At 63.3% G+C, this 17,285-nt stretch overlaps 1 protein-coding gene across 19 annotated transcripts in view; it reads left to right on the top strand.

Moving 5' to 3' along the window:
• Positions 1–17,285, top strand: part of KCNQ2 (potassium voltage-gated channel subfamily Q member 2) — a 54,145-nt gene that overhangs the window by 25,154 nt on the left and 11,706 nt on the right. For 4 of the 19 annotated variants that reach the window (XR_003524679.1, XM_027622371.2, XM_027622370.1 and 1 more), the window contains exons 8-15: positions 1,544–1,638; positions 2,834–2,863; positions 6,095–6,163; positions 8,391–8,420; positions 12,161–12,358; positions 15,777–16,000; positions 16,605–16,710; positions 17,081–17,212. Coding sequence is in view for 18 of the 19 variants with exons in the window: in XM_027622371.2 (XP_027478172.1) it covers positions 1,544–1,638; positions 2,834–2,863; positions 6,095–6,163; positions 8,391–8,420; positions 12,161–12,358; positions 15,777–16,000; positions 16,605–16,710; positions 17,081–17,212 (884 nt within the window). In the remaining variant the exon portion in view is untranslated. Of the gene's footprint in view, positions 1–1,543; positions 1,639–2,833; positions 2,864–6,094; positions 6,164–8,390; positions 8,421–12,160; positions 12,359–15,776; positions 16,001–16,601; positions 16,711–17,080; positions 17,213–17,285 lie in introns of all 19 variants that reach the window. The other 15 variants (XM_027622372.2, XM_027622381.2, XM_027622380.2 and 12 more) reach the window with 9 other exon arrangements.

Raw genomic sequence — 17,285 nt, 5'->3', positions numbered from 1 at the left:
CATGGGACTTTATCAAAAATAAGTTTTTTGGGCACCTGGGTGGCTCAGACGGTTAAGCGTCTGCCTTCAGCTCAAGGTCATGATCCCAGGGTCCTGGGATCCAGCCCCACATTTCTCCCTCTCCCTCTGCCTGCCGCTCCCCCTGCTTGTATGCTCTCTCTAATAAAAAATAAAAAATCTTTAAAAAATAAAATTCAAAACCTTTGTGCTTCAAGGGACACTGTGAAGAAAGTGAAAAGCTAACCCACAGAATGGGAGAAAATATTTGCACATCATATTTCTGATAAGAGTCTAGTATCCAGAACACATAAGGACCTCCCACAACTCAGGAGCAAAAAAGACAAACCAATTTAGAAATGAATTTGAGCAGACATTTCTCCAAAGGAAACCTACGGATAGCTAATAAGCACGGGAGAAATGCTCCCCATCATTTGTCATCAGGGAAATGCAAATCAGAACCATAACGAGCTGTCCTCACACCCCCTGGGGCGACTGAAATGAGAAATGTAGGAAAGAACTGGAGGGGATGCGGAGAAATTGGAACCCCGGTGCCTGGTCGCGGGGTGCAAGTGGCACAGAGAACGGTGGGGTGGTCCCTCGGGGGTCTGCATTACCTGAGGACCTGGCAACACCCCCCCTCCACGTACAGACCCCAAAGAACTGAAAACCGATGTTCAACCAAAACTTTTTCCACGATGTTTGCAGCGGCGCTATTTCCAGTGGGGGAAGGCGGAAAGTAGCCGCGCGTCCTGTGCATGAACAAAATACGGTGTTCCCTACAGTTGAACATTCTTCGATCATGAAAAAGAGCCAACGGGTCTTGCAAAAATCTTGATACCGGTCACCACAGGCCGGGTGTTGTGTGGTCGTGTGGAGGGGGCACGTCCAGCGCAGAGGGCCGGACGCAGGTGGGCGCTGTGGACGCCCCGGCTGGTGGGGGAGGGCTGGCGGGGGCGGGGCTCCCGGAGACCAGCTGTGAGGGCAGCTGCGCAGCAGGGCGGAAGCGCACCTGTGCCCCGAGTCGCACACTTTGAAATGGCGCGCGCGCGCGCGCGTGTTTCACCACGAAGAGAAGAACCAGCCAGAGCGGAAGCTCAGGCCAGGCTGAGGGCAGTCTGGGAGCCCAGCACAGGCTCCCTCCCTCACTGAGCACCCGCCACTGCCCGGGGCGGGGGTGGGGGGGGGTGGGGGGCGGGGGGGGGGTGGGGGGGGGTGGGGGGCGGGGGGGGGTGGGGGGGCGGGGGGGGGGCGAGGCGCGTGTCCCTGGCTCTGCCCCCCGGCCTCGGTTCCTGGGGTCGCCCGTGTATATATCCAGTGTGGCGTCCTCCTGAGGGTTGGGGGAGCGGGAGTGACTGCCAGGACAGATCACAACCACCAGTGGCAGGTAAGGCAGGTCACGAAAGGCTCCATGCAGGCTGGCTGCAGTGGCGTGTGTCCGGCCTACAGAGGGTAAACTGAGGCTGGTGGGGGCTGGGCCTGGGGGGCATGTGCAAGGGCGGGGTGCTCAAGGAGGCGTCTGACCCTCACTGCTTCGCCTCTGCAGTCGGCCTGGAGGTTCTATGCCACCAATCTGTCCCGCACGGACCTGCACTCCACGTGGCAGTATTATGAGCGCACCGTGACCGTGCCCATGTACAGGTACCTGCAGCGGCCGGGCCCGCGTGTGCTGCATCGCCTGGGTTTCATTTTCTGTTTGTTCTGAAACCCCATTTTTTGTTGTTCATGGTTTTCATTGATTTTTCTTTTTTTTTTTTTAAACAATGTATGTACTTTTCAAGGAGTTTTGTGTGTGATTTATTTCGCAGTATTAATTTTGTTCTTTGTTTTATAGCTCGTGGCTCTTATTTCTCACCTCCATCCACCCCTTTGCTTAGCTTCCTTGCTGTCGGTCGCATTGTGTTGTGAGCATTGCGAAGACAGGCCCTTCCCAGAGCTCCTGGAGGTAAATGCCGGCTGCTTCCTGCGGTAGCCTGCAGTGTGGAGCTGAGCCCCCGCAGGGCTGGCCCCAGAGTCTTGGAAGTGGAAGGGTAACCTTGACCCTGTCCTTCAGCGAGGACTAGTATGGGGGAAGGGCCACATCGAGGCTCCAGGGCCAGGAGGCCCCTGTCCGGGGCTGTAGCCCCCGCCTCCCAGCACAGAGCGCGCAGACAACCCGCAGGTCCCCTGCGGCGGGAGGACAGGGCCAGGAAGCCCTCGATGGGGGCCACTGGTGGAGGCAGAGCCAGTGGCCCCGGAGGCCACGGGATCGCCAGCAGGCGGCTTCCCACCTTTGCTCGAGGGCGGGTGGCAGCCCAGAGCGAACGTGTGGCCACCCCCAGGGTATGTCTGTGCCAGGCTCTGGTCTAGAACAAGGTGTGAGGTGAGAGGGGCTGGGGACCCTCAGGGTGAACGCCGCCCTGCTGACCTGCCCTCGCCTGGGGGGGAAGCTGAGCCCTGGGGCTTCCCAGCCCAAGGGAGTCCCTCACCTGCCCTAGAGGGTTCCACCCTAGGCTGGGCTGCCGCGCGGGGCGAGGCTCCAGGCTGGGCCAGCGTCCCCCTGAGGATCCCCAAGTCAGCGGTGGCCAGGCAGGGGATGCGGCCCCCCCCAGCACCATCCCACCGGGCACTTTCTGGAGCCCCCCGCTGAGGGGCGCACACCTTCCCGGGGTGCTGAAGGCCCCCGCCTTCCCAGCCTGTGCCCCGCGCCTGAGCAGGGCCGACCCTCGCGCTAATTTTCTTTGTTCTACTGTTTCCCCCACTTTCCTTGACCATTTGGTTCATTTTCTTTTTCTTATCCCGTTCTTTTAAAATTTCCGTTCTTTTCCCTTTGTGTGTGTGTGAAAACACTTGAAAGCTCGCAAACTCAAACCTACGGGGCCTCCAGGTAGGAGATGCATGGGACCGACCGCGTGTGTGGTGTGATTGTTCTCCGTCTGGGGCTGGGACAGGGCCGCCCCGGAGCCCCCCGGCCCCCCTAGTCTGCAGAGCAGGACTGCCGGCCAGCACCCCTGCACCCGTGCCCCGCCTGCGTTCCCCACGCCGGCACAGGCACTGCCCTGCTCTCCCCATGGCCCCTGCCTGGAGCCCGGCTCCCTCTCTGACCGCCCCCGCCCCCGTCAGCTGCTTCCTCGGGCTGGATCCGTCTGTCCTACCTTGTCTTCGTTCCTTGTCCTGCTTCCTGCCTTGTCTCAGTCGCCGCGTCCCTCCCCTGCACCTCTGCCCCTGCCCGCAGGGCACAGAGCTGGTGGAGATGGGGCTTCCTCCGTCCCAGCCGGGGGAGGGCACCTGTTCCCAGCAGGCAACTCGCCTCTGGTGCTGCTTGGGTTTTCCCTCTCTGGACCTGGGTGGACCGAGGGCCTGTGGTCCTTGTGTGCTGTCTGGGATCACGGTGTCTGCATAGGGCGGGGGAGGGGGGCGTGGAGCTCTCTCTCCTGCTGCAGGGAGGAAAGGGGGTCACTTGCCCAGAGTGGGGGTGCTGAGCTGCAACAGGAAATCCTACTCCATGCACAGAGCAGCTCCTGTGTAGGCCCTTCCCTGAGGGATGGGTGCGGACCGTGCTGGGTGAGTGCATCCACACACAGGCCTGCAGAGCGAGGGTCCACCCTCTCCCTTGTACACAGAGCCGGGGGTCCCTGGGCAGAAGCTCTTGGCCTGTGGCGTCCTGCGTGGGAAGTGTTAGACCGCTAACCCTCTGTTCTCAGAAAGGAGGAGGGTGCTGAGCCCCACGGGCATCTCCACCCCAGCACCTGCCTTTTACTGGCGGCATACCCCAGAGGCCTTGCTCAGAGGAGTAGGCGGGTGGGGGGCAGCGTCCTCCCCTGTGTGCTGGCCCTGGGCTCCTGGGGCTCCAGGCTGCCTGGGCGGTCGGGGGTACCCTGCTTGAGGCTCCTCCTACCCTCCCTTGGTCCATCTTCTTCAGCCAGTCCCAGACCCTCCCCACCTCGGCCTGGGTGACTGGACGGACCGGCTGACTCCTGACCAGCCACTGCTCTGTCCTGTGGGATGCCCCCCGACATGTCCCTTACTCCCGTCGGCACGCTGCACTCTCGTCCTCCACAACCGCCCCCGAAGGGATGGGGACGGTGTGTGTGGCCCTCACATGTGGTGCGTGCACGCCCCTGCCGTGGCCCTGCCCGTCCATGTTCCGTGCCCTGCTGCTGTGTGTCCAAGGCATGACATCCTATCTGCGTGTCCCTAATCTTGGACCTGTGTGTGTGTGGGGGGGCTGTCCGGGGTCTCTGCTGCAGGCCCATGGGTGGGTGGTTGAGGGGGAGTGGGGAGGCCAGTATTGTCCCCGTGTCTAGCCCTGGGGCCTCTGCTGTGCCCGTGGTGTGAGCCAACCTGACTGCCCACACCTCCTGCTTAGTCTTGGCCCCTAGGACTGGGTGGGCCCTGGAGGAGGAGGAGGGGCAGGGGGAGGGAAGAGCGAGCAGGAGGGAGAGGAGAGAGAGCTCACGGGACGCCGCTCCAGAGCCTGGTTCTGCTCCAGAGGGAGCTGAGCTGGACCAGACCGCAGGACCCATGGTGGGGGGGGGGGGGCGGCACTGGCGTCAGGAAGCTGGGGGCGGCGGAGCAAAGCCAGAGACTAGGAGGCTGTCTGTCAGTGCCGTGGCTTCCCGTGGGGCAGCGATCCTTCAACCCTGGGCTTCCGGGGAGCCGCTGAGTGACCCGCGAAGGCAGGGTGGGCTCCAGCCTGGTCTGCCGGCAGAGGGAGAGCAGGAGGCGGAGACCGGCTAGCAGGGGAGGCTGGGCCCGTGCAGGGAAGTAGTGCTGCCCCCTCACGCACCAAGTAGAGGCTCAGACACTGATGCTTGACCGGGGCCCGCGGGCCTGGGCGTGTCAGGGGTCCCCAGGGTCAAGAAGGCTAGAGGACAGGGTTGGGGGCTTAGGCTGGGTGGGGGTCTTTGAGTGTGGTTTTAAAGGAGTGCGTGGAATCCCAAAGCTGAGGGTTTGAGTGGGGGGTCACAGAGAGGAGTTGTGGTTACAGAATAGATGAGAGTGTCACAGCGAGGTGAAGGTGTCACAGCAGGGTGAGAGCGTCACCGAGTGGGGTGGGGGATCACAGTGGGGTCGGGATGACAGGGTGAGGGTGTCAGAGCGTGATGGGGGTGTCGTCCGGGTGGGGGCTGTGTCGGGGAGGAGCGACCAGGGCCTGGGGTCAAGTAGGAAAAGGGGGGTTTGCTCAACATGAGGTGAGAAGTGTCTGAGGGCAGAAAGTAGTGAGATCCTGAGTCAGGCAGAGGCTGGGTGAGGGCTGGAGCTTGCCCCAGACGTTGGGACGGACTGGAGTCCCCCTGTGAGGCCCTGGTCCTGTGGCTGGAGGTGGGGGCTGCTGGGGGTCTCCCAGGAACCTCCCAGGGTTTATAGGTCCCCTGCCTTGGTGTCAAGGTGAGGACTTAATTACCCTCTCGGTTTCCATGGGAGTTCTGGCTGGAGCTGCCCAGGGGCCACCGTGGGAGGATGCCTGGCCTGCAGGCAGGGGGCTGGACGTGAGCTTGTCCTGGGTGGGTGTGACCCGGTCTGGGAGGAGGGGGCATGGAGCAGAGCTGGGCCAGCTTGCCAAAGATCCAGGGGCTTTTCCTCCAGCTGCCCAGGCAGCTCATCTACATACCCAGAGTGGGCTTCTCTCTGCCCAGCAAAGCCCTTTTCTAGGACCCTGGCCCCTGCCCTGACTTTGGCAGAGGGCATGGCTTTGCAGAGAGGGGTGCTATTTGCAACTGTACTGCCCCTTGGGGGTGTTTGGGGTGTTCAGGGATTGGAGAGGGAGAGGGGAGGGTAGAAGGCCCCACCCACCTGTCTTTCGGTACCTTCTGGACCCACTCCACGCCCTCCATGGACAGCCTGGGGGCATTCCTACCCCTCTGCCTGCATGCTGGTCATGCCCACTGCCAGGGCCACGGCTCCTATGAAAGGCGCAGCCCAGATGGTGCAGATGGCCCCCAGGGCCACGGTTGCCAGGGAGCTCTCCCCTCCCTCTGCCTGGGACAGGCCACACCCATGCCCCCAGCATTACCACTGCAGGCACCCATGTGTGAAGTGGACGCTGGTGAGAGCCGGGGTGCAGGTCCCCCAGGCTCCGGCGGGCAGAAGCTCACTGTGTCTCTTCTCGCCACAGACTGATCCCACCCCTGAACCAGCTGGAGCTGCTGCGGAACCTCAAGAGTAAATCTGGGCTCACCTTCAGGTCAGCAGAGGGGCTCCTGGGCTGTGCTCGGTCCTCCTGGGGGGTCCTCGGGGAGGGGCAGGCAGCTGCAGGATGCCCTGGGGTCTGGTGGTCTTGGTGGTTTTCCACTTCTGCTGACTCGGTGGAGGCTCGCATCCCCAGAGGGTGGCTGGTTTGGGGGGTGGAGACGGGGGTGGAGTGCCAGCCCCCCATCTCCCCAGAGCATTGGGTGGACGTACCCACTATGGCGCTTGCTGGTTCTCCTGTAATCCCAAAATCTGTGACTCTGGAGCGTGGGGGGGCACAGAGCCAGGTGTGCGGGGGAGGAGCGCTCGCCCGGCAGGAGGGGGGACAGAGGGACGGCCGCCTGGGTCCCCATGTCCAGGGCAGCCCCCAGCGGTTTGCCGCCTCTGAAGAGCTGTCTGTGGGGTGGAGCCGCCGTGGGGGGTGAGTGGTGGCTCTCGCCTCTCCCCCTGAGATTTGTCCATGCCCTGGAACCTGCGAACGAAACCTTATTTGGAAAGTCTGTGCAGATGTTACTAAGTAAAGGATCTCCACACAAGATCATTCTGGATTAGCATGGGCCCTGAATCCAGTGATAAGTGTCCCTCTAAGAGACAGCAAAGAGGGCCACACGAAGGGAGGCAGAGATGGGGCCATGTGGCCCCAAGCATGCTGAGGCCGGGGCCTGGGTCCCAGGGCCCCTGGGGGTGACTGGGGCGTTTGTTACCAAGTGGGGTTTCCCCTGGGCCTGACTTTGGGTACTGGGGACCTTTATTCCTACCACCTTCTCCCTGTTCAGATGGTGTGTCTGTCCTGTTATGTTTTGGGGGCAGATCACTGGTTTTCTAGAGGCAACAGGTCCCCAGCTGGGGAGGACTTTTACCCCAGGAAGGATCACCCCCAGAGTCTCGCTCACACCCGGTTCAGATGACCGGGATGCTGGGATTCTGGACTCTGAGCCGCTGAGCTTTTGTTGAGGTTTGGACACAGGGCTGATGCTGTCATGGGTTGAGACTTTGGGGTGTTGGGTGTAAGGGGGCATGGAATGTAGTGAATTGAATGGTGGCCCCCAAAAGATATGTCCATGCACTGGAACCGTGAATGGGACCTAATCTGGGGAAAGGGAAGGTTTGCAGATGTAGTTAAGGATCTTGAATTGTGGTCATCCTGGATTAGGGCGGCCCTATACCCAGTGACACCGTCCTGAAAAAGGAGAGGCCGTGTGACAAGGAAGCAGAGACCAGAGGGACTTGGCCACAAGCTCAGGGGTGCCTGAGACCCCAGGGGCTGGGAGAGGCAGGGGGACCCAACCCTCCAGCCCTGGGGGCCGGGAGGGGGTTGCTGCCGATCGACACCTGGATTTCTGACTTCTGGCCTCTGGACTGAGAGAGAAATTCCGGTTGTTTGGAGCCACCGGATCTGTGGTCCCAGGAGACACAGGGATGTGTGGCAAGCAGCCGTCGGCGGCTGAGCTCAGGGCGGCTGTGGGATGGGGCAGCACAGGCCTGGGGTTCCCACGGAGGCCTTTGTACACCGTGTCCCTGGACCGCATGGAAAGGGGAGCCCAGGAGGTTAGGGCCCGTCCTCAGGGACCCCAGCCCCAAGCAGGACGTCTGGGCACGCCCTCCTGCTGCCTCGGTTACACGGGGTTCTGCCAGTGGCATCAATACACCAGGTGCTCTGCAAAGGTTTCAGGCGCGCCCCGAAGAGCCCGCTTGGGGTACCCTGCAGTCGTCCCGGGGACCCACCGAGGGCAGTCGCAGCCTCCACCCTGTTCCTGTTCGTGATGAACGTTGCCAGTAGGTGTCATCAAGCCACGGGCAGGGGGCGCTGAGCGCGGGCCCAGGGCTGTGGCCATTCGCTCTCAGCGGGAGAACCACGCGGAAGAGAGTGATCCCGTGCAGCCCCCAGTGGGAAGAACCAGAGCAGCTGTCCGTCCCGAACGCGGATTGTGGAAGCTGAACTCTGCTAGCGTTTCCGTCTGCACTCATTTCCTCCGTGAAACTTAGTTAATGCTGGTGATTCTCATTAAAGCCTGGGGCCGTAACCACTTCCAGAATTCCCGCTCTCCTGCAGGCCTGCCTCCTCGGGCCCTCCAGGGGCTCTCGGGGTGCGTGGGCCTCAGGTGGGCTCCGGGTGGGGCCGTGGACCGTGGTGGGTGCCATGGGAGGTCCACTGGACCCTTTGGGGCATGGGGTCCGCCCGGCGGGCCTGCTGCTAACTGCTTTGTCGCTTCTGTTTAAAGGAAGGAGCCTCAGCCGGAGCCCTCTCCAAGGTCAGTGCCTGCTTGCCCCCTGCTGCCCAGGCACGTTGCCATGAGCCGTGCTGGTCCCTCCATGTCTGTGCGTGCCCACGTGTGGAACTGTGTGTCTGGACCCTGCCGGCCGCGCTGTGGGCCCTTAAATCACTTTGCCTGTGCTCAGCACCTTTGTCCCACTGCTCCGGGGTGGGGCAGCCGAGGGGCAGCTCCCCCCCGCCCGCCTGGCCTGGGGCCCTAAGGCAGCAGATCTGTGAACACCCCCACTCCGGGTCAGGGCCAGACTCTCAAGCCCTGTGTCCCACCTCTTTGGTGGAGATGGACCACCCCAGTTCTGTGTCTGCTGGCCCAGCCTTTGCATGTGCATTAGCTGTCAGGCTAATTAGAGACAGGGGCCGTGTCTGCAGGCAGAGAAGGGCGGACAGCCATCTGCTGCTTCCCGGTATTCAAGGGAAAATCCCGGCTATTTCATGACTGTCAAGTCTGATGGACCCCAGCCTGTGTGTGTGTCACTGTGCTGAGTCCTCCGAGCCCGGGGTCCCCTTAGCACCCAGTCCCCCGACCCTGGGCCAGAGTCTGCCTGCCCTCCGTGAATGCCCTTCTGGACCGTAGGCGACTCAGCTGTCCACTCAGTTTGTGGAGCTGGAGTTAGGCTGAGCCCTACCCTCCTCCGTCCCCCGAGTGCCCCAAAGAGGACTGACAGCCTATGTCTGGAATCAAAAAGAGTGGCCCCGCTTTTGCCCCGAACCGGCCAGAGGAGCAATGGGGACGAACCCTTCGCAGTGGTTCAAAAACCTGCCAGGGGGCCAAGCTGCTTTCCTGGCTTAGAGAGCTCTGTGCTCATCATCAGGGAGGAGTGGGAAACATGTGCCAGGCTCCGCCTGGAGTGTGGGGGGCCAGGGGGCTGCCCCCACTTCCTCAGGCCCCCGGGCGCTTCTGTGTGCCCGCACCCTGAGCCCGGGGAGGCGGGCCGGCGGCTCTGCCCCGTCCACCGAGGCCCCCCGGCCTGATGCGGCTTCTCGTTGCCCCCCCACGGCCCTTGTTTCAGCCTCTCTCTCTCTCTCTCTCTCCTGCCCTCCCCCCAATTTGGACACTCTTGCCTGCCCCCCCAAGTGCCTTTAATCTTGTCACTGCCCTTCTTGGGCCCCTTTCACGTCCGTCTGTCTTTGGGGAGGAGGTGGCTGACCCTGAAAGCAGGACTCAAGGTGAGGACACACGGGAGCCCTCCCCCGGGCTCTCCGGTACGTTCCGTGGCTCCCCTCTCCCTGCTTTCCGCACACCACTCCTCTGTCTCCTCCCCGTGTGTCCGTGTGTCCCTGCCTGCCCGTGACCCAGTGGCTTCCCCGACGACCAGACTGGCCTGGCCCTCCTCCTGGCGGACCCTGGGCTGAGGCCCTGGGATGCACACTTGTCAGCCGGGTGCGGGAGGGTGGCATTTCTTTCCCATTCCCCGGGGCAGCCGCAGACCCTCTCTCCGGCAGCCGGTGCATAGTAGGGATGCAGGGACTTGTTCTGCCACTGGGGCCCATGAGGGGGTGGGTCTGTCCCAGGGCTGCTGGGCAAGGGGACCCTGCTCTGGGAAGTGCTCATGGGGGTGTGCTCCCCCCGGCCCCCCTGCCCCCCGCCCCGTGGTGGGCGGGCGGTAGTGGCCAGGCCGCTGCCTGCCACCTGTACCCCAGGGTCCTGCTTGCGCTGACCGGTCTGGGCAGGTGGATGGGGTGGGCACAGGGACCCTCACTCAGCTGCCGAGAGACCCGCCTCCCGGTCTGGGCTCATGATGGGCACGCGCCCCGGCTGTGTGGGGGTCCTTTGGCTGGGCAGGACCCACTGCGGCTCTGCTGGCGTCAGGCCAAGGCCGTCTGGGTCAGGGTCAGGGTGTGGGGGGGCAGGCCTCGGGGTCTCGGGCTGTGCTGCTCTGGGTGTGTCTCCGGCCTGCCCTCTGCCCCACCCCGTTTCTCACTGCCCCTCCCCCTGTGCCTGGAGGAGACCCCTGTCCTCCAGCTGCTTTGCCCCTGTGTCCGTGTGGGTCCCTCCGTCGAAGGCAGCAATGTGCTGTGTCCGAGTGCCTGTCTGTTCAGTCTGGTCTTGGGGAGTGTCTGTGGGCACCCTTCCACCCACGTGGTCCCCAGGCCCCCTGGGCTGGCCTGCCTGCCCCTCTCAGGGCTCTGCTGTCGGCTTCTGTGGGCAGGAAAACCCCCTGAGGTGGGGGTCCTTGCCCCCTCGAGCCCGTGGGGCCGTGCTCAGGGAGGCCGCGGGCACCGGCAGCCCAGCTCCCTCCAGCTCTGGTCAGGCTCTCTCGGTACGCTGTCCCGTCCAGGGGCCACTGGCCACGTGGGACGGTGTCAGTTTTCACTAAGCACAGTTAGCCATGCCTCAGGCTCTGAGACTCGGGGGGCGGGAACATTTCCCCGGGTGACTGGGCCTTGGGGGGCCCTGGGTTGTGCTTCTAGGCCCGTGTCTGCGCTGGGAGAGACAGCAAAGCTGGTTGGGGGGTTGGTCAAAGCTGGAGCCCTTCTAAGGTGTTGGAAGCAGAGACCATCCCCCCATCGTCCTCTTTCCCTGGACAGAGCCTCCACGTGGTGGGGGTGGGGGGCCATGTGCAGGCCTGCGGAGCCCTAGGGGGGAGAGCACGAGGGTCCCCGTCTTCAGCTGTGGTGGGACTGTGGCTGACGTGAGGATGTGCCTTGGGGGAGAGCATTTGCCCCAAATTTGAGGGGCTTCTGTGAGCAGCCAGAGCTGCTGGGTGGTGGGGGGTTGGATGCTGGGGTTACTGAGTGACAGGGACGCTCACCCCCACGTGAGAGTGCTTGCTGATACAGCTGGACCCCAGGTCCCTCACCGGGAGGACCCTGCAGGAAGGAGGTCCTCCTTGGAGGGGATGGTGGCTTGTGGGGGGGAGCGTGGCCCTCACAGCCCCCGGGGCCACACAGAGCTCTCTTAGAGGAGCCTACCTGCTCACCCTGTGAAACTACCAGAGCGTGTCCTTTCTAGTGGCTGGTGAGGTCCTGCTGGGGTGCCGGCAGGTGCCACCAGCATTTACCTGTGCGGATGCTGGGCACGGAGGCCCAGAGCTGGTTTCCGCGGCCGGGGGCGGGGGGGGAGGGTGTTGGCGCGTCTGGTTCCTCGGACCCACGGTGTGAGGGCAGCTATCTTGGCAACAGCTGTGGAGGTGGAGGGCGGGAGGGAGGCTCCACGAAAACGAAAGGCTCTTGTGTGTTTAGTTTTGCTTAGAAAAGTGCTCGCGCTGGTGCAGAGACAGATCGCGGGCCTCCAGGGCAGGTTCTCGGGGAGTGTGGGCCCCTGGTGGGGCTCTTCCCGAGGAGCTGCTGGCAGGTGCGGCCTGGCCGGCCCAGGGCTTTGGCACCGAGCCCCAAGGGAACCGATGTCCTCAGTCCGCTTAGATCCACGCACCCCAAGGCCGCTTTCCTGAGCTTCCCTCCAGGGTAAACTGAGGCCACTTCCGATGGGCAGCTGGTGGGGCCTGGCGGAGCCTTGGTGACTGGTTTGTGACACCAGACTGCACGTTTTTCCTCCCTAAAATGTGTGCTTTCCGGAATCCTGCCCATCTACAACCAGCCTCTTGCAAAGTCTTGCCCATGTATTATTTTTTTGTTGGCATGAATATAGCAAAAAATAATACATCTTTAAAAAGACATGGCCCAAAACTCTGACTCTGGAAGGAAAAGGTATTTTTGGAGGAAAAAAAAAACGGGATTTTTTTTTTTTCTCCAAAAATAGGGCACTGTTTTCTTTTCCAGGCCGGCGGGAGACTTTATGTGCAGCCCCCTCAGTGTCGTTGCTCAGATCCAAGTGCTGCTGGTGGACCCTGAGCCCAGAGCCGCCCTGCGGGTGGGCCCGTGCGTCCTGTCCGCCAGGACTAACTGTGCTCTCCTCATTTCCAGTAAAGGCAGACCGTGCAGAGAGTCCCTGTGTGGATGCTGCCCTGGACACTCTAGGTACCGCGGGCGTGTCGCACGCGCCGACCATTGCTGCACGGCTCCCCACCTCCCCCCTGCGCCAAACACTCTGCTTACTAGAGGTTCTAGATGAGCGAGGGCGAGGCTGGTGCCCCCCTCCCCCGGCCCCCCAGGCCCCAATTCTGATTGGCAGCTCGACCTCCGCGGCCCCTTGCCGCAGAGCGCCAGGCCCCCCGTGATTCCAAACGGCCTCCGGCTGACCGTGGCGGCAGCACCAACATGCTTTTCTCCCCAAGCCAAACAATGCCCTGCTCCAAGCAGGAGGGGGGCCGGCCAGGGGCTCGGAAGCCCAGAATGGGCGCTGGTGGCTTCTGGGGTCCTCGTCGCTCTCTGGTGAGACCTTTCTCTGGGGCTCGCCAGTCTAGCACCTCTACTACGCACCCGAGGACGGCCACTCTGGCCCGGCCGCCTCACCCGCGGGAGGCAGCTCCGTCCTGTGTGTGCTGGGCTCCCCACGGTCCTGACACACCGGACACGCCACAAAGCCAGAGGCCCTCGGCTCCCCCTTCCCACTACAGGCCTGGTTTAGGGCGGACTGGAAACGGGACGGTAGAAAAGCCACCCCCACCCCAGCCCTCTGCACCGTGGGCTCCTTGTCCGCACCTCCACTCTCTCTGTCCACGTCTGCTGTCGGGTGTGTGGAAGCGTCTGCCCTCTTGCTTGCTCTGGGCCCCCCCCCGCCCCCATCTCCCTCCTGCCTGCCTCCCTCCCTGACCAGTGCAGTGTGCAGCCCTGCCGCGTGTGGGCAGCTGTGTCCGCCTGTCCTGTGCATGTGGTTGGCGCCGGCCCCGGAAGCAATGGTGTTGAGCGGCGGGCGCGGGGAGGGGCTGTGCGGCAGGACCAGGGCCCCCGGGCGGCAGCATGCTTGTCCGTCTGCATCTGTGCATGCTCTGCGTCCTCTCCTGGAGCGGGGCTTGGAGGCCTGCCTCCCCCAACCTCTCCACGTTGCCTGTGTGTTCCCGGGGGTCGGCGCTTGGGGGAGACTTGCAGCCACAGGAGCGGAGACTTGGGGCCCCGGCAAAAGCTGTCCTGCTTGTACAGAGCTTGTGGGGCCACAGGCTGGTTCCTTGGTTCAGGGGCTGTGGTCAGGCTGCTTGGGGACCAGAAGGGCCCGAGGTGTCCACGGCCAGTCCAGGAGCCCGGGCCAAGCTCAGCCTTGCTGTGTGCAAGTCCCACGAATGTCACTCCATCCTTTGCACTTGCCCTGGGCATCCGTGGTCCAGTGTGGGCAGGGCCGTTCTCCCTGTGGATGCTGGGTCCCTTGCCGCTGAGCCGGGTCCCGGCTGTGCAGACCCAGGTGTGGCCGATGGCAGGCGGGGCCTCCCACTTGCCCCGTAGCTGTACAGCCGGCCCCGGGTGTTTAGAGTTTCGCTGCAGGGTGGCAGGCGGGGGAGGAAAGGCCGGGGCTTGGCTTTCTCCCCAGACCCTCTCGAACTTGCTCCCCCGTCCTGTGTGAACGCCAAAGTGCAGATGGCAGGAAAGTGCCCCTTTCACACACATGGTGGTCTCGTCGAGGGCTCTTTCCCCTGCTGCAGGTGGCTAGAGCCCCATCCTTCGTGTTTGTTTGCTTCTGTCCTTGGCCTGTGAGGTTAGGGCAGCCTTTCCTGGACACCTGCGGGAGCAGGAGCTGCTTGGGCACCTGGCCGTGGGGCCAGTCTGGGTGGCCGGGGGCCGGGCGTCTGCAGGCTGAGCTGTGCTAGTTCAGGCATCCACACGGTGGCCTCCTCCGGCACAGCGCCCCTCCCCAGTCTGGGCCTTCCAGGGGCTGGGACAGCAAGGCCTTCCTGTGGCTCCGTCCTCGAGGCAGCTGCGTGGGGTCCAGCGCCTGGGGGCTTGGGGGGGCCATGGCTTCTGTGGTCTCCCTGGACCAGGTGTTGGTCTCCATTGGGAAGGAGAAGGTCATCTGTGCTGAGGGCCCCGCGGCACACCTGGATTTGGGCCTCCCTCAGCTCCCATCTGCCCATTCTTGGCCTTGTGCTGTTACGGGCTTGGGGCCAGTGTCCTGAGCAAGCAGATGCCTGCCCCACTCCCGAGTGGGATCTGCACTTGAGGCCGACTTCTGGCTCTTGGGGGCTCCTTTCTTCCCTTTTTCCCTGTCCCACGAGACCTTCGATCTAGCAGAGGGACGATCTCTGCTGCCTGGGGGAAGGGACGGGGCACTGGCTGGGACTACAGTGTCCGGGCAGGATAGACCAGGCCACTGGCCACTTCTCCGTGGCCAGTCATGTCTGCGCCGTCTGAGGGGTCTGTCTCGGCTGTGGGTCTTGGTTGGGGTCAATGGAGGCGGGGACCCAGGGGAGCCACACTGGGGTCTGGCGACGTTTGAGGGGTCAGCAGGTGAGGGCGGCCTCCCAGTGACAGCAGAGACCCCGCTGGGCCTCCAGGCAGGCTTGCTGCATGCCCCGGGGCAGCACAAGTCCTGGCTCAGAGGCTGTTCCAGGAAGTTCTGTGGCTCCTGCCTGTGGCTGGGTGTAAGCAGGTGTGCAGGTCGCAAGAGCCTTGCTCTTAGACAGTGGACACTGTCCAGGGGGAGGAAGCGAGTGGCTGCCGGGTCCCTGGGCCAGACCTGCGCCTGGACCATCACAACCCACTTGTGCCTCCTGGTTGCTGCCCAGAGGGTACCAGACCCATCTTCATAGTTTCCAAGAGACGTGGGGCCGGGGGCGGGGGCCCAAGGACCCCTGCAGGGCTGTGGCCAGCAGAGCTGCCCCCTCCCGGTGGTCTCGGGCCAGCAAGGCCTATTCCAGCGAGGCGGTCGGCAGGGGAGGCGTGTCCACTCCATCCCTCTGGCAGCGTGGGCCTTCAGTCCCACACCCGGTCACATCCTGTGTGTGGGTGTGGAGGCTGTGCTGGCCCTGGGTGCAGGGGGCCGGACAACGCTGTGGAGCCCACAGGAGGCCCTCACCCCCTCCGTGACGCCCACGCTCCTGCTCCCGACCCAAACCCTTCCTCCAGGGGGCTTCTGGGGCTTGGCAGAGGCCAGTGGTCAGCTGCAGACCTCACCCCTCCAGCCCCTGGAGCAGGTGGCAGGGGGAGGGGGCTGCCGCGGGGGCAGGTGTGGGGTGTGGTGGGGTGGGCAGGGGGACCTGCAGGGCGTTTGGGGCCCTCACGTCACCTTGGAGAGGGAGACCTGACACGACCGTGTTGGGGGACTCTGACCCCTTTCCGTAGCACCGAAAGTGATTGAAGTGTCCACTGACCACCTCCCCAGCCGGGCCGAGCCCCTGAGTGGCCCTCGGAGCGCCCACCCACCCGCGCTCCTTGTCTCCCTGCCCCCACCCCCATGTGTAGGCGTCAGCTGTGAGTGGACGGTGGGGCGTGAGCGTTCTTTCCAGAGTGATTTCTCTTGCTGTCTTTCTGTGTGTGTCCGCCCTCCTGTCGGTCCTCGTGGGAGCAGTCAGAAGGTCAGTTTGAAAGACCGTGTCTTCTCCAGCCCCCGAGGCGTGGCTGCCAAGGGGAAGGGGTCCCCGCAGGCCCAGACCGTCCGGCGGTCACCCAGTGCCGACCAGAGTCTGGAGGACAGTCCGAGCAAGGTGCCCAAGAGCTGGAGCTTCGGGGACCGCAGCCGGGCACGGCAGGCCTTCCGGATTAAGGGTGCCGCGTCCCGACAGAACTCAGAAGGTGGGTCAGGCCACTGCCCTCCCGCGGTCCAGCTGCCCCTCGGGCACCACCGGGAGCCCTGTAGCCCCCTTGAGCAGCAGCTCCCCCTTTCCCCTTTCTTCTTTTTGAGGTGAAGTCATGTAACATAAAACCAGCCACTTTCTAGCGAACAACTCAGTGCACTGAGCACATTCAGTGTTGAGCAGAGACCACCTCTCTCGTTCCAGAGCATTCCATGCCCCAAAGGAGACCCGTGCCTGTTAGCAATCCCTCCCAGCCCCCGGCCACTACCAGTCTGTGCTGGATATTTCACACACGTGGAATCACACACCGTGTGCGCCTGTTTCCAGATGCTTTCACACTGGGCCACCAATCAGGCTTCACGCCTGTTTATGGCGGGCTGATGTTCTGTTTTTCCTGTGGCCGTAGCACACTGGGTCTGCCCTTCATCCACTTTTCAGCCATCACGGGGGCCTCTCCCTGCGGCCTCAGCGGGACAGAGGGCAGGTTTCCAGAGCACTGGAAGGCTTCCCTGACGCTGTCCCCAACAAGCATGTGCTGTGGCCCACTCGGTCCCCGGACATGGCTCAGCCCCTCACGAGCCGTGTCTCCTTCCACCTAGAAGCAAGTCTCCCTGGTGAGGACATCGCAGAAGACAACAAAAGTTGCAACTGCGAGTTTGTGACCGAAGATCTGACCCCGGGCCTCAAAGTCAGCATCCGGGCTGTGTGGTGAGGCACTCAGTGTCCAGGGCAAGGGGCCTCCCACAAAGTCCAGGAGGGGTGCTGTCTGCTGTCCCTGGGGTATGGGTCCTTTGGGGGCTGGTGATGGCTCCCGTGGCCCCTCCTGTCATGGCTATATCCCCTGCCCATCCCGGGTGTGGAGCACCGAGGCTCTGAGGGGGTGGCCAGGAGCTGCCCCCACAGGGGTCCCGGGTGGCCGAGGGTCTGTCTGCACCCCAGGCCCAGGAGTGGCCTGTGTATGTGGCAGGTGGGTGGCTTGGCCAGATCACTGTAACGTGTCCTCTGGTGGATGTTCTGGGAGATGCTGGGGGTGCCCAGGGCAGGGGCTAGCCCAGGGCTCACAGTTGTGCTCCCCCAGTGTGATGCGGTTCCTGGTGTCCAAGCGCAAGTTCAAAGAGAGCCTGCGGCCATACGACGTGATGGATGTGATTGAGCAGTACTCGGCTGGTCACTTGGACATGCTGTCCCGCATCAAAAACCTGCAGTCCAGGCAAGAGCCTCCCCCGCAGCCTGCCCAGCCCCAGGGCATGGAGGCGGGGTCCTTCTGGGCCAAAGCCAGTGTG

The sequence above is a fragment of the Zalophus californianus genome, chromosome 8, assembly GCF_009762305.2.
Source record: "Zalophus californianus isolate mZalCal1 chromosome 8, mZalCal1.pri.v2, whole genome shotgun sequence".
Classification (NCBI taxonomy): domain Eukaryota; kingdom Metazoa; phylum Chordata; class Mammalia; order Carnivora; family Otariidae; genus Zalophus; species Zalophus californianus.
Note: the sequence above shows the minus strand (reverse complement) of the source record. Positions and strands in the feature narration are given on the sequence as shown.